General features: G+C 43.0%; 1 protein-coding gene across 1 annotated transcript in view; it reads left to right on the top strand.

Annotated features, from left to right (window-relative positions):
- Positions 1–14651, top strand: part of LOC115140088 (guanine nucleotide-binding protein G(i) subunit alpha-2-like) — an 89014-nt gene that overhangs the window by 61483 nt on the left and 12880 nt on the right. The window contains exons 2-4 of the mRNA XM_029678164.2: positions 4953–4995; positions 9161–9302; positions 12100–12260. Of these exons, the coding sequence (XP_029534024.1) occupies positions 4953–4995; positions 9161–9302; positions 12100–12260 (346 nt within the window). The remainder of the gene's footprint in view (positions 1–4952; positions 4996–9160; positions 9303–12099; positions 12261–14651) is intronic.

The raw sequence follows: 14651 nt of genomic DNA, 5'->3' as shown, positions 1-14651 counted from the left end.
AATTTGATATTCATTTTGATAGCATAGGAGGCCCGTTTTGCCTTGTCTCTCAGATCGTTCACAGCTTTGTGGAAGTTACCTGTGGTGCTGATGTTTAGGCCAAGGTATGTATAGTTTTTTGTGTGCTCTAGCGCAACGTTGTCTAGATGGAATTTGTTTTTTTGTGTTCCTGGGAACTGGACATTTTTTGGCACACTATTTCTGTCTTACTGAGATTTACTGTCAGGGCCCAGGTCTGACAGAATCTGTGCAGAAGATCGAGGTGCTACTGTAGGCCCTCCTTGCTTGGGGACAGAAGCATCAGATTATCAACAAACAGTAGACGTTTGACTTCGGATTCTAGTAGGGTGCTGTAGACTGTTCTAGTGTCCCCACCAATTCGTTGATATATATATCAGCTGAAATAGACAGCAGCCTTCAATATGGTAGACCAATCCGAACTCCTCTCTCGGCATGTCCAGCCCACTCATTATCTCAGCCAATCATGACTAGTGGGAAGGTTGCTATCTTTTTCTGTGCCTTATTAACCAATAAGGTTCGTAATTTAACAATCATATTTGTATTTACAGATGGCATACAAGTTAGTTATTAATGCACATGAAAGTTCACATGTTCGAGAAGGCATTTCTGCCCCAAAAAAGCATTTTGATAAAAAAAACTTTTTTTTCCGTTCAAACGTCTCTCCTGTGAAGTCGTGACTTGCGCCTAGTTTCCTGAATTGGGACACATTTGTCATTGTTGTTCATTTTCTGAGGTTGTCTGCTTGACATTTTTAGGTTTGATAGGGAAGCTGAGAGGTCAAATATACTGTTCAGGTTTTCTACTTCCAAGTTTACAACTTCAGTATTACAGTGGAGGGAATGCTGTCACCTCCGGTTAGGTGTTTGTTCCCCTGCGGTTCAGAAACCCTACACGTGTGTCAGCTCCCCTATCTCTTGAAAATCTTAATTAGAGCAGTGGATGAATGGACTGTTTATAGTGATACAGTACCTCTCAATCTCACACCATAGGAGGTTTTCCCTGTCAGTATGTGAGGTTAAGCGATGCACCCCCCCCCAAACACACACTCCCAGTCTTACACTCAGCACACAGTGAACAATTGTGCTGCCCTGCAGGGAGAGTTTCCACACTGTGTCTGGCAGGATTCTGGGCTGTGGAAGCACCATATGGGGGATACAGTGTGTGTGTCTGTGCTACTGTCATCATGCTTTTATTACAGTGGAGGGACGCTCTCAATGGCCCTATATCCACTCACACTTATCCTCCAGTCTGAGTTCCTCTGTCAGGCAGGAAGACTAAACATCCTCCTCATAATAGCTTTCCTCTGCACAGCTTTAATCTGCTCAAATACCAAAGGCTGCTGTGTTGAAAAGAGGCGGTCAGAACCCAGGCTGAGATTGTTTCCTCTTTGTAGAGTGAAAGTGAATATAGTCGGAATGGGATTAAAGGCTGTTTGTTGTGTTAGAGAGAGGGAGTAGTCCCCTATTGGGGCTGTCCCTGGCATTCCATCTGGAGAGAGGGAGGGGGAGGGGGGGGAGATGGGCAGAGCAATGATATCTGCAGGCCAGTCTTCAACAACAGCCATAGCACAGCTCTGAGAGTCCGTGCTGACAGAAACCCACACTTGAATCTGTTGAATGCAATTGAATTCTATAAAATGTTACCATTCAAAAGACCTGTTCTAGTTGAAAAATCAGATACCACAAGGCTTGAATAGGTTGATGTGGCTTACAATGTAGCACAAATTACTTTGGTTAAGTGTGTGTGTGTTTGCACTAGTCTAATGTATTATTTTGTTTATGTGTGTACATTATGTGCTTGCACGGATGCCTGTGTATGACTCAACTGCATGTGTGCATGCACCTATGTGCTGTGAACATCATAGTGGTCTTTTGCATGTTGGCAGGTACATTAAATATTCAATGTCTTCAGTGCAGCGCTGGCTCGCCTGCGCATGCGTCCGTACATTATTAATGCAGGGGAATGGTTCAGGAGCAGCAGTGTGATAACACACCACCATGTCTGAGAGTGTGTGTGCAGGAACTAGCTACCTCCAGCTTAACCAGTTAGGCAGTTTACATTGTCATCAACTGGCATTCCCTGTAGGCAATTTGGCTGTTTTTCCACATAAGCAAGTAAGGCAACGTTGAGTGTTTTTTTTTTGGGGGGGGGGGTTGGCTCAGCTTTAATGTTGCAGATAGATTGTAATTGTTTGCATAATTTCTCATTTATGTTTCTCAAACTTTTTTTCCTTTACACTACCACCCCTACCCAGATTGGAGTAAACTAACAGACGACAATACTTCTACTGCTACTTACAGCTATTTTGGCTCACATCTACAGTACCTGTAATTAAAGAATTGACATATTCATAATTTCCTCTTCAAGTTCTGGATTTTCACCCACTGCGGCCAATACACCATTCATTCTGATCTTAACTTCAACCCTCTGATGTCCACAGATGAACCCATCTTTCCCAGTATAGTGACATTTTGCTATTTCTTTTTGCAATACATCCCTCCGATATTGCCCTAAAAAGAAATACTTGACCCAAGAGTATAATGATATTTCCCATTGACTGATCGTGGTTTTTAAGATCCCCTAACAATACAGTTTGCAGATCTGAACCCTGATATTGTGACATAAAAAGCAAGCAACTGATGGACAGTACCAGAAAATATGTTCTATTGATTCTGTTTCCTAGCGGCAGAGTCTGCACAAGGCTGACTGTTCAATGCCCCATATATTGAGCATTCATTTTATAGAATAGCTTAAATTGGAAAGAACCGATGGATGTGTCAATTGTTGTTTAATGTCCGTTTATAGAGCCTATATGCCATGCCAAGTGATCTTGATGGGCTTGGTCTTTTTCACAATGTATTGCATCTTAACGTTACCTTCACATATCAATCGGATGTATATATAAAGCACCTTTTACATCAGCCGATGTCACAAAGTGCTATACAGAAACCCAGCCTAAAACCCCAAACAGCAAGCAATGCAGGGGTATTTTAGCAGGAGGGCACACACATTTTTAGAGCACAATCTATCAAACCCACACGCACACTTACTAACCTCGTACTCATATACACTAATCTGGTTTTTAGAGGTCAGTATGGAAGGTATCCGTCTATAGGAGATACTTGTGTGTCCAGTCAATAGATCTCCTCTCTTGTTGTCATAAACCTCAGTGTTGTACTGTCATTACAGCTCATTAATGTTCTCCGCTTTACTGGACAAACTCCAACGGTTCTATTTACCATCGTCAACATGGCGGCAGGGAGAGGGACAGCGTGAGAGAAATGGGGCAAGAGCAAGTGAAGGGCGAAAAATATGTTGTGTGTATTTGTATGTGTGTGTGTGGGGGGGGGGGGGAGAGGCCTAGCTGGGTTCAGTCACATCACGCCTCTGTGTTAACAGGTCTATGAACTCTCTGGGAGTGTGTTTGCAGCTTGGCTCTATGTAACCCACAGTCTGTAGCACTCTCTATAGGCAACCGGGTAGCATTCTGTCTCTCTGTCCCCCCCATTTATTTCTATAGAATATCCTGTCGAAAAATCAACATTGGAATCGGCTTTTTATAAAGTTTCCTACAGTGGACTGTATAGTGTCTGCCTGTGTACAAAGCCTGTGGCTCTAATCTACTCTAAGCAAAATATGTTATTGTTGAAGGATTGTGAACATGCTCAGACAGAACCATGGGTTATTAGGCTCCCATCTCATATGATTTATTCATAACGTATTATTGCTTCAACCCCACCATGCACTTGAGAGAATACAGATATGAATCAGTATAGAATGTACACACACAATGGGCAAGTGCCCAAACATGTGTATACACACACACTTTCCACTGTGTCTCTGAGTCACAAAATTACAATTTCAATTCTCGCTCAAGGCTTGGAGCCTCCATTTCTCCTCCTCTTTCTTTATTTCAGCTTATCAACTCAGCCCACATACTGGAGCAGATCAGTGCAGGGTGACTTTCTAACTGTTGGGAGCTGAGAGAGTGGCCTCTTTAGAATGGGTAACGGAGCAGAGGATGTGTCTCTTAGATTGGCCGGTTAGCATGGGGACTATAAGGAGGTTTTAAATGGAGAGAATTCACCCAGTCTGACTGTGTGTCTGCTCTGTGCTCTGTATTCACATCACTGTTGTGATGGAATGTAGAATGTCAGTGGCTTGTGTTGTTGGTGGAAGATTATGGTTGCTGTTGGGTAACGTGCGATCTGACACACACTTCATATAAACAGTGAGTGTTGTTGGGTCAGAGTGACCATGACCCTAGTGGTGGACTGCAGGTCATTTAGCGCTGTGTGATTAGTTAACTACTCAGTGCTGCTGTCCTCTAATCCAGCCAACTACTTAACATAACCGTACAGCAGTGGAAAATATCCCAATGAGTTTCTTATGGACCCTGAACATGAAACAAGCAATATGACGTCATCTGAAAGAACAGGCCCATATCCTGTTTGTGAAAGCACTCCAACGTTTTAATTTAACGCTAATGATGATTAAGTGCCTTGTCTCAGCGGCTGTGGAGAGGGAGGGTTACAATACGACGGCTTCCTCTGAAGTTAACGCACAGGCCGTGCTGTTGACGCAGGAGTTATTGGGTGTAGGAAACTCTGTGAAACCCTATGAGACCGAGTGAGGCACCCACTGAGTGGAGAGGGGGCCTCCAGGCATAACGATACTACCGGTTATATTATGCACTAATGTAGATTGACATGACTGTTAGGCTGTAACTGGATAAGGGGCGACTGGAAGGAATATGAAAAGAGACGGATTAACTCAGAGAAAGGAAGGAGAGGGAGAGCTACATGTAAGCGTTAAGGCCTGAGGAAGAGGAGGGGGTTTATATGTGAGGTGGCCTTGCTTGCTGCCTGTTTACATTTCTCCACTAACAGGAGTGTATTTTTAACCTCTGGCTGTTTCTGTTCTTTGTGCAGGTGCTGGAGAGTCAGGGAAGAGCACCATTGTGAAACAGATGAAGTAAGTAGAGCTCCATGCCTGGCTGGCTGTCTCCGCATTGTTTTGTTTTGCTGCTGTTCCCGTCAAGCATGAGCAATTAACCCAATATCACAACCTGACTCTGATGTCATTGTCAACACAAGCAGACAGGGACAGTACATTCTTAAACTAGTTACCCAGAATCCTCTACATATCCTTTCTCATGCTATAATCTATACAAGGGTCCCCAATTATATTCCGCCAATTTTATTCTTCAGCGGATGATAGGGGGGCCGGAACATAATTATAAATCATTTTTACACTACAAATTGACCACAATAAGCCCAAACAGATGTCACATTTGACAAAAACATAATAATTTAAAACCTTGATTACATTGGGATGCGATTACATATGCCTCGTTATCTATGCATGGGAATACTTGGGAATAGATTTTCTAATTTAAAATCACTTTGAGCTGATTTCCTGGTCATTTTACAGTCTTTAATGTCCCCTCCCCGAACAATCTCAGAAAACTTGGGGGGCCAAATCCAATCATTTGGCCTGCGGGCTGCCTATTGCAGAACCCTATCTGCATTGACCCATCTTGCACTAATCTTTTTGACTCATCACATACGCTGCTGCTCCTGTTTATTCTCCATCTGTTACCTAGTCACTTTTCTCCTACCTATATATGTACATATCTACCTCAATTACCTCATACCCCTGCACATTGACTCTGTACTGGTACCCCATGTATATAGCCAAGTTATTGTTACTCATTGTGTATTTATTTTTCGTGTTATAATTTTTCTCTCTGCATTGTTGGGAAGGGACTGTAAAGTAAGCATTTCATTGTTAGTCTACGGCTGTTGTTTACGAAGCATGTGATTTAAGATAAAATCATTTGTGATTTAAGATAAGAATTGATTTGATCTATAAAGTGCATAATACTTCCTATACTTACAGTCGTAAGCCTGTTTCTTTCTCAACTGTTACTTAATGTTTTGAGGTCTCCCCGGGAATGGGCAGCCACACACACACACACACACACACACACACACACACAAAAAGGTATGGACCAGAGGAGTTTTTCTCACCATGATTAATGCATTGACTCCTTCCCTGCTAGCTCATATTCCAAAGAGCTACTCTGACAATAGAGTATACAGTTATCTTAAGTCTACGCTGTACAGGATGCTTCCTACTAGACACGCTGGATCATTTGGAACATATAGAGAAGATACAGGTTAACCTGGTAGCAGATCTGGACCTGTATGTTCTGTAGCACATTACTCTTTTGTCATGTTTTTCATGCCAAACATTTATGCACAAACTGGAAAGCACATCGAATAGGTTAGTTACTGGTTGGTGCCCTGTGCATCTGAATATCCAGCCAAACACACGCCCCGGCTGGGTGTACTATAACACCTACTTCACCTGTTCTTGAACCATGCAGTTTTTTGAGGAGCGCTGGGGTAAATCTGTAGGACTTAAGCTGATGGTTATGAGCACCTTGGCTCTGGAGGCAATGTTGTCTCTGTATAACCCCACTGCTCAATCTCACAAATGAAAACACACACACATTTAAACCCTCAATCCCTCTCACATACATTCTTGAAGACAAACACAGACGTTACTGCCTGGAATAACGAAACACACGCACACACCTTCCCCCCACATACACATCAATGCAAGCACACACAATTATCCTTTATATATTCACACACACACTCACGCACACACTCTTCAATGGTTGAATTATTCCTCCACATTCTCGTTGTGCCATGCTTTCAATCCCTTTTTCATCCACTCACACAGATCAATTCAACTGACGCTATTAAACCATTTCACACTGGATTAATAACACACACACCACACACACCCCTGTAATACATGGGCGAAACACTGTCAAAACCATCCTGATGATGAAATCTTTTTTTACGTCACTAATTAGCCAGTAACTTGTTTTGACATGAAAATGATTTGTATTATACTGAACAAAAATATGAACACAACGTGTAAAGTGTTGGTCCAATGTTTCATGAGCTGAAATAAAAGATCCCAGAAATGTTCCATTTGCTCCAATTTTGTGCACACATTGTTTACATCCCTGTTAGTGAGCATTTCTCCTTTGCCAAGATAATCCATCCACCTGACAGGTGTGGCATATCAAGAAGCTGATTGAACAGCATGATCATTACACAGGTGCACCTTGTGTTGGGGACAATAAAAGGCCACTTTAAAATGTGTTGTTTTGTCACACAATACAATGCCACATGTCTCAAGTTTTAAGGGAGCATGCAATTGGCATGCTGACTGCAGGAACGTCCACCAGAGCTGTTGCCAGATAATTTAATGTTAATTTCTCTACCATGAGCCACCTCTAACATCTTTTTAGAGAACCGGCCTTACAACCGCAGACCACGTGTAACCACGCCAGCCCAGGACCTCCACATGCGGCTTCTTTACGTGCGGGATTTTCTGACTGTAATAACGTCCTTTTGTCGGGGAAAAAAAGATTCTGATTGGCTGGGACTGGCTCCCCAGTGGGTGGGCCTCGCTCAGAAGTGGCTGCGCCCCTGCCCAGTCATGTGAAATCCATAAATTAGGGCCTAATTAATTCATTAATTTCAGTTGATTGATTTCCTTATATGAACTTTTAATCAGTAAAATTGTTGCATGTTGCGTTTTTATATTTTTGTTCAGTATAATTGCCTTTAGTATAAATAACTTGAGGGCTCCACTAACAACGAAAAGGCTTCATCATGATTTTCTCGGAATTTCAAAATTTAACTTAGATTTCAGAATGAACAAATAAGTCTCCCTGGTTCACCTCCAACCTCCCCAGCCAGCGTGGCTCTTTGGTGTGTTGTCTTCGCTGAATTGTAATTGAGAATAAACACTCTGTGAGCTCATGGGGCGGCAGGTAGCCTAGTGGTTAGAGAGTTGGACTAGTAACTGAAAGGTTGCAAGATCAAATCCACGAGCTGACAAGGTAAAAGTCTGCTGTTCTGCCCCCGAACAAGGCAGTTAGCCCATTGTTCCTAGGCCGCCATTGAAAATAACATTTTGTTCTTAATTGACTTGCCTAGTTAAATAAAGGTAAAAACATAAATTAATTATTTAAGTCCCATTTGGCCTTCATCCTATAGCAGGCTCCCTTTCATTCCAATTAGTTTGATTGAGAATTCCTCACCGCAGGGCCCAATCCATGCTCCCAGAGGGAATTGGTGTGACTAGACGGTGTAAAATATTTGTTTCATAGCGTAGGAGCTCCTGTCTTGGCCTGGCCGCTTTTTACTATCAACATATTTGTTCCATCTCCCTCCTCCATACTATAGTCTCTTTGTTTTAGTTGTAGTGTTCTCTCAGCAGAGACCGGATCTTCCCCCACAGACCATCAGTCTGGAATGAAGTATTCAGTATGCATAGTACAGCCAATGATTAAAGTAGAAAGTACTTGTTTCAATTATTAAATACATGCTCCGGAACTTTGGCGACTAGTAAACCTCCAGTTTTCACACATGCATAATATATGAGCAGAATTACTGTTTAACCTCAATTAGCCACGAAATCCCTTGTTTGAAAGCGACTGTTTTCTGGAAGCTGTGATGCACCATTTCCCCTACATGTTCCCACATGTGGGCCCAGCCCCTTAGCAATTTGAGTTTCAGCCAATAAGCTTCAACCCCTTCGCCATATGAGTGAAACCTAGCAAGAGGCTCATTATGCACTCACAGTAGAGTGAGAGAGCGAGCAATGACATGGTGCAAATATCTGCACATACACTAGATACCAAAGGTATATGGACACCTGCTCGTTGAACATCTCATTCTAAAATCATGGGCGTTAATATGGAGTTTGTCCCCACTTTGCTGCTATAAGAGCCTCCACTCTTTTGGGAAGGCTCGATGTTGGAACATTGCTGCAGGGACTTGCTTCCATTCAGCCACGAGCATTAGTGAGATCAGGCAGTGATTTTGGGCGATTAGGCCTGTCTTGCAGTCGGCATTCCAAAGGTGTTCATTGGGGTTGAGGTCAGGGCTCTGTGCAGGCCAGTCAAGTTCTTCCACACCACTCCAGCTGACGCTTGGCTATGGAGATTGCATGACCCACCCCTCTCTCCCTCCTGTTTAAATGACCCAACTCCTCTCTCCCTCCTGTTTAAATGACCCTCCGACTCTCTCTCTCCTGTGTCTGTCAGGATCATCCATGAGGATGGCTACTCAGAAGAAGAGTGTAAACAGTACAGAGCTGTGGTCTACAGCAACACCATCCAGTCAATCATGGCCATCATCAAGGCAATGGCTAACCTCAAGATCGATTACGAAGAGGCCGCTCGAGCGGTAAGACACACACACACACACACACACACACACACACACACACACACGTCTGAGTGCATCCACCTGAGCAGCCACTGTTCTCTCTGCATACACCCCACTGCTGCTCTAAAAGCCAACCAGCCCTTGAACCTCTCCCACTCTTCTCACAAAACAGACCTCTTCTCTAGTCCAGCTCTAATCTGTCTGGAGTGAGACGGCGAAATTATCTATGCTCAAGTATCTCTTCTTCCTGAAGTGCTATGTGACAATAGCCTCCAGACAGATTAGAGTTTCGAGTAGGTTAGCCTCCCAGACCTTGTATGAGGCGGAGTGAGTGAGTACCATCCAGTGATGTGCCATGTGTACTCAATCCTGCTGCCCATGTGTGTCATTAGACTAGGGGGACCACTGCAGAGCTAAGCTGCCTGTCTGCCCAGTGGGAACTACTGAGAGATATGACACAACAATAAAAAACTATCCATGTGTGTGTTCTTAGTAAGAGCCAATTATAGTCATGCCCCCCCATGTCTCTCCCAAACAAGATTTACAGTTCCTCTCTATGCAAATAGGAATCTTATGAAATATTTTCCTGTTCTTCATATTACCAACCAAACAGAAGTATTATTAAGTGAGCGATCTGCTCACTCTCTCGACCAAGTCCAATTTTGGATTTGATCAAGTATTGAGATAAAGACCTAATTTTGTACTACTTCCCAGTGTTAATTTCCTGTGCAGAGGAGGCATGGAGAGGGAAGAGTGTTCTCCCGCTGGTATGTGTCACATTTGGTTTATTGGGGGTAACTAGTTCTGCAAGACATATTCCTACTACAAATCTCTGCAGGTCTGTCGGTGTCTCTCAAAATGATTTAAAAAAAACAGAAATCAGAACTTCACAGCGGTGAAACTATACCAGTGTTATATATTATAACCTAACCTGATTGACATAATGAATTCGTAATGATAATGTTGTACACCGTAAGACGGGCTACATTCTCCAACAATGGGCTTTGTGGATTATGCTGCTTTACTAGCTCTAAACAGAGCCATGATTAAAAATCCTACAATGTGATTTTCTGATTTTTTTTCTTCTCATTTTGCCTGTCATAGTTGAAGTGTACCTATGAAAATTACAGGCCTCTCTCATCTTTTTAAGTGGGAGAACTTGCACAATTGGTGGCTGACTAAATACTTTTTTGCCCCACTGTACATGGTGGTTGATAAAGTGATTTACATTGTATGGGACTAATGCATCTCATTCACTACCAATGTACAGCACCCATGCCTATTGAGATAGGCCTTTTGTTAAGTCATTTAGGTGTTAATAATGATGGAGTAGGAATGGGCTGTAGGCTTATCTGTACACACATACACGCTTGCTCGTCTAATACCACTCCCAGTGACTGTAGTGCTGAACGGGGAGGGCTCTCTCTATAGTCCCCCACTGCAGTATATCTATCAGGTGTATTCACTGCTGCAGTGGCTAACTCAGCCATGCTAACTTCCTTTACAAAGCAGCTCCCCAGGGGTGAGACTGCAAGAGGGAGTGCTACTCAAAATGTTCTGGTGTCTTACTCTCTTGGCCTGATAGTTTAATGTATTACATGTTCTGTAGATTGGCTGTTTCAAGTATTTGACTTAATGTAACAACAGAGATCTGCGCTAGTTTTCATTTTACACACATAGTGTAAAAAATTCCCAGGTTTTCCAGATATCCAGATTGGGGGATTTCTGCAATGAGGAGGGAATAAACCGGAAAACCTTAATCCTCCAACCAGGATTACTGGAAAACCAGGGAATGTAATTTTGCCACCTATTCACACCATACTGTTCTCTCTTATTGTGCACACCTTAAGGGCTCTTGAAGGGAGGAGGTGGGCTCAGGTGACATAGTCTTGATACGATACAGGTCATCCTCCTTCAGTCGCCATAAAACTAGTCTGTTTATCACAGACTTTAATTACAACACAATACACTCTCTCAAGTACACACTCTATTCCTGTGAGCTACTTTAAAGAGGCCTTGATCACCTGGTGTATTTGTTTTGATTCTTCTTCTTAGAACCGCCTCCATCACTTATTAACCAGTTCATGGGCTGGACTGGGTTAGACTGGGGGTGGACTGGGCAGACACAGGTTAACCAGCTGCATGGAACTTAGGCCAGCATGTCTCCTCTCAGTCAATGCAGCTTTAGGAGTTTGTCCATCTTTTCCCTGGAAAGCATCGATGCATGGAGGGATGGTCAAGAGGGTTTTGTGGGCAGTGCACTAAGGTGATGTGGGAGCTGTGTAATCGGCCCTTCTGATGCTCTGTGTGTTTGTGTGTACATACTTGTGTAAGTCAGCGTGGGACCATGCTAGGGGAAAGCTATACACCACATTCTGTGTGTAAGTCAGGGCTGAGACCTGGCGGAAACCTGCCTGTGTCTACAGGTATAATTACCTCAGTCATCCTGTTCTCATGGACCCTTCCAGAGGGGTGCTGTGCCCTGGGGTGCTCCCCTGTGGCTACTCTGAATGATGAGTCACCTGTATGGCTGGCCCGAACACACACAGACACACATGCGCACACACAGAGCTCTGAGAAAGAGTGAGGACAGTCTCTCCAGTGGATAGGTATGATTACTGTGTTTAATGGTTCTTCTGTTTGTAGTGCAGACTGTCTAATTGTGTCCTCCAGTCTAATTGACCTTGTGAGACCTGATCTATTACTGTCTGCTTTACCATGGCCAAGTTTATTAACGTTGATTAGTTAAGGTCTCTTGTCTGTTCCACTTGGTCTGACTCATTCCTAACCCTGTGTGTGTCTGTGTCGCCTCCAGGATGATGCCCGCCAGCTGTTTGCCCTCTCAGGGGCTGCTGAGGAGCAGGGCATCCTGCCAGACGACCTGTCCAACGCCATGCAGAGGCTGTGGGGCGACGGAGGGGTGCAGGGTTGCTTTACGCGCGCCCGCGAGTACCAGCTCAACGACTCGGCTGCCTAGTGAGTAACGACCAACACCACTCTGCCCACTTGGCTACGTACCTCTGCCAGGCTCATAGTCTACTTTGTCATGGTCCTACTCTTTTCCATGTTACCATATAGTACCTGTAAGGCTGTACCCAAAGATATGCAAGATATGCAATTTTGATGTGTGATTTCTAAGTTTTGAAACATTTTTGGGAAACTACAAAAACATAAATGGCCTACCTGTAACTTATCACACTCTGTAGAGTGGAACTTTTGGAAGACCATCGAATCAAAGTTTATTTGTCATGTGCGCCGAATACAACAGGTGTAGACCTTACAGTGAAATGCTTACTTACAAGCCCTAACCAACAGTGCAATTTTTTAGGAATAAATAGTTATTAGGTAAACAAAAGATAGGTAAAGAACTTTTAAAAATGTTTTTTTTTAAAGATAAATGACAGTTACAATAACAGTAGTGAGGCTATATTTTCAGGTGTACCAGTACAGAGTCAATGTGCGGGGGGCACCGGTTAGTCGTGCTAATTGAGGGATTACAGATAAAGTCGGAAGTTTACATACACCTTAGTCAAATACATTTAAACTTTTTCACAATTCCTGACATTTAATCCAAGTAAAAATTCCCTGTCAGTTAGGATCACCACTTTATTTTAAGAATGTGAAATGTCAGAATGATAGTGGAGATAATTATTTATTTCAGCTTTTATTTCTTTCATCACATTCCCAGTGGGTCAGAACTTTACATACACTCAATTAGTATTTGGTAGCTTTGCCTTTAAACTGTTTAATTGGGGTCAGACGTTTTGGGTAGCCTTCCACAAGCTTCCCACAATAAGTTGGGTGAATTTTGGCCCATTCCTCCTGACAGAGCTGCTGTAACTGAGTCAGGTTTGTAGGCCTCCTTGCTCACACATGCTTTTTCAGTTCTGCCTACACATGTTCTATGGGATTGAGGTCAGGGCTATGTGATGGCCACTCCAATACATTGACTTTGTTGTCCTTAAGCCATTTTGCCACAACTTTGGAAGTATGCTTGTGGTCATTGTCCATTTGGAAGACCCATTTGCGACCAAGCTTTAACTTCCTGACTGATGTCTTGAGATGTTCCTTCAATATATCCACATCATTTTACTTCCTCATAATGCCATCTATTTTGTGAAGTGCACCACTCCCTCCTGCAGCAAAGCACCCCCACAACATGATGCTGCCACCCCCGTGCTTCATGGCTGTTATGGTGTTCTTCGGCTTGCAAGCCTCCCCCTTTTTCTTCCAAACATAACAATGGTCATTATGGCCAAACAGTTCTATTTTTGTTTCATCAGACCAGAGGACATTTCTCCAAAAAGTGTGATCTTTGTCCCCATGTGCAGTTGCAAACCGTAGCCTGGCTTTTTTATGGCGGTTTTGGAGCAGTGTCTTCTTCCTTGCTGAGCGGCCTTTCAGCTTATGTTGATATAGGACTCGTTTTACTGTGGATATAGATACTTTTGTACCTGTTTCCTCCAGAATCTTCACAAGGTCCTTTGCTGCTTTTCTAGGATTGATTTGCACTTTTCGCACCAAAGTATGTTCTTCTCTCGGAGACAGAACACATCTCTTTCCTGAGCGATATGACGGCTGCGTGGTCCCATAGTGTTTATACTTGCGTACTATTGTTTGTACAGATGAACGTGGTACCTTCAGGCGTTTGGAAATTGCTCCCAATAATGAACCAGGCTTGTGGAGGTCTGCAATTTTTTTGGACTGAGTTCTTTTGATTTTCCCATGTCAATCAAAGAGGCAATGAGTTTGAAGGTAGGCCTTAAAATACATCCATAGGTACACTTCCAAGTGACTCAAATTATGTCAATTAGCCTATCAGAAGCTTCTAAAGCGATGACATAATTTTATGGAATTATCCAAGCTGTTTAAAGGCACAGTCAACTAAATTTCTGACCCAGTGGAATTGTGATACAGTGAATTATAAGTGAAATAATCTTTCTGTAAACAATTGTTGGAAAAATTACTTGTCATGCACAAAGTAGATGTCCTAACCGACTTGCCAAAACTATAGTTTGTTAAGAAGAAATTTGTGGAATGGTTGAACAACGAGTTTTAATGACTCTAACCTAAGTGTATGTAAACTTCCGACTTCAAATGTATGTACATGAATGTATAGTTAAGGTGACTATGCATAGATGATGAACAGAGTAGCAGCAGTGTAATGCAAATAGTCCAGGTAGCCATTTGATTACCTGTTCAGGAGTCCTATGGCTCAGAGGTAAAAGCTGTTGAGAAGCCTTTTGGCCTTTTGTCTTTGGCAATTTTTAGGGCCTTCTTCTGACACCACCTGGTGTAGAGGAACTGGATGGCAGGCAGCTTAGCTCCAATGATGTACCAGGCTGTACGCACTACCCTCTGTAGTAT

Source organism: Oncorhynchus nerka, linkage group LG2, assembly GCF_034236695.1.
Source record: "Oncorhynchus nerka isolate Pitt River linkage group LG2, Oner_Uvic_2.0, whole genome shotgun sequence".
Lineage (NCBI taxonomy): Eukaryota > Metazoa > Chordata > Actinopteri > Salmoniformes > Salmonidae > Oncorhynchus > Oncorhynchus nerka.
This window is presented reverse-complemented; position numbering and strand designations above follow the sequence as displayed.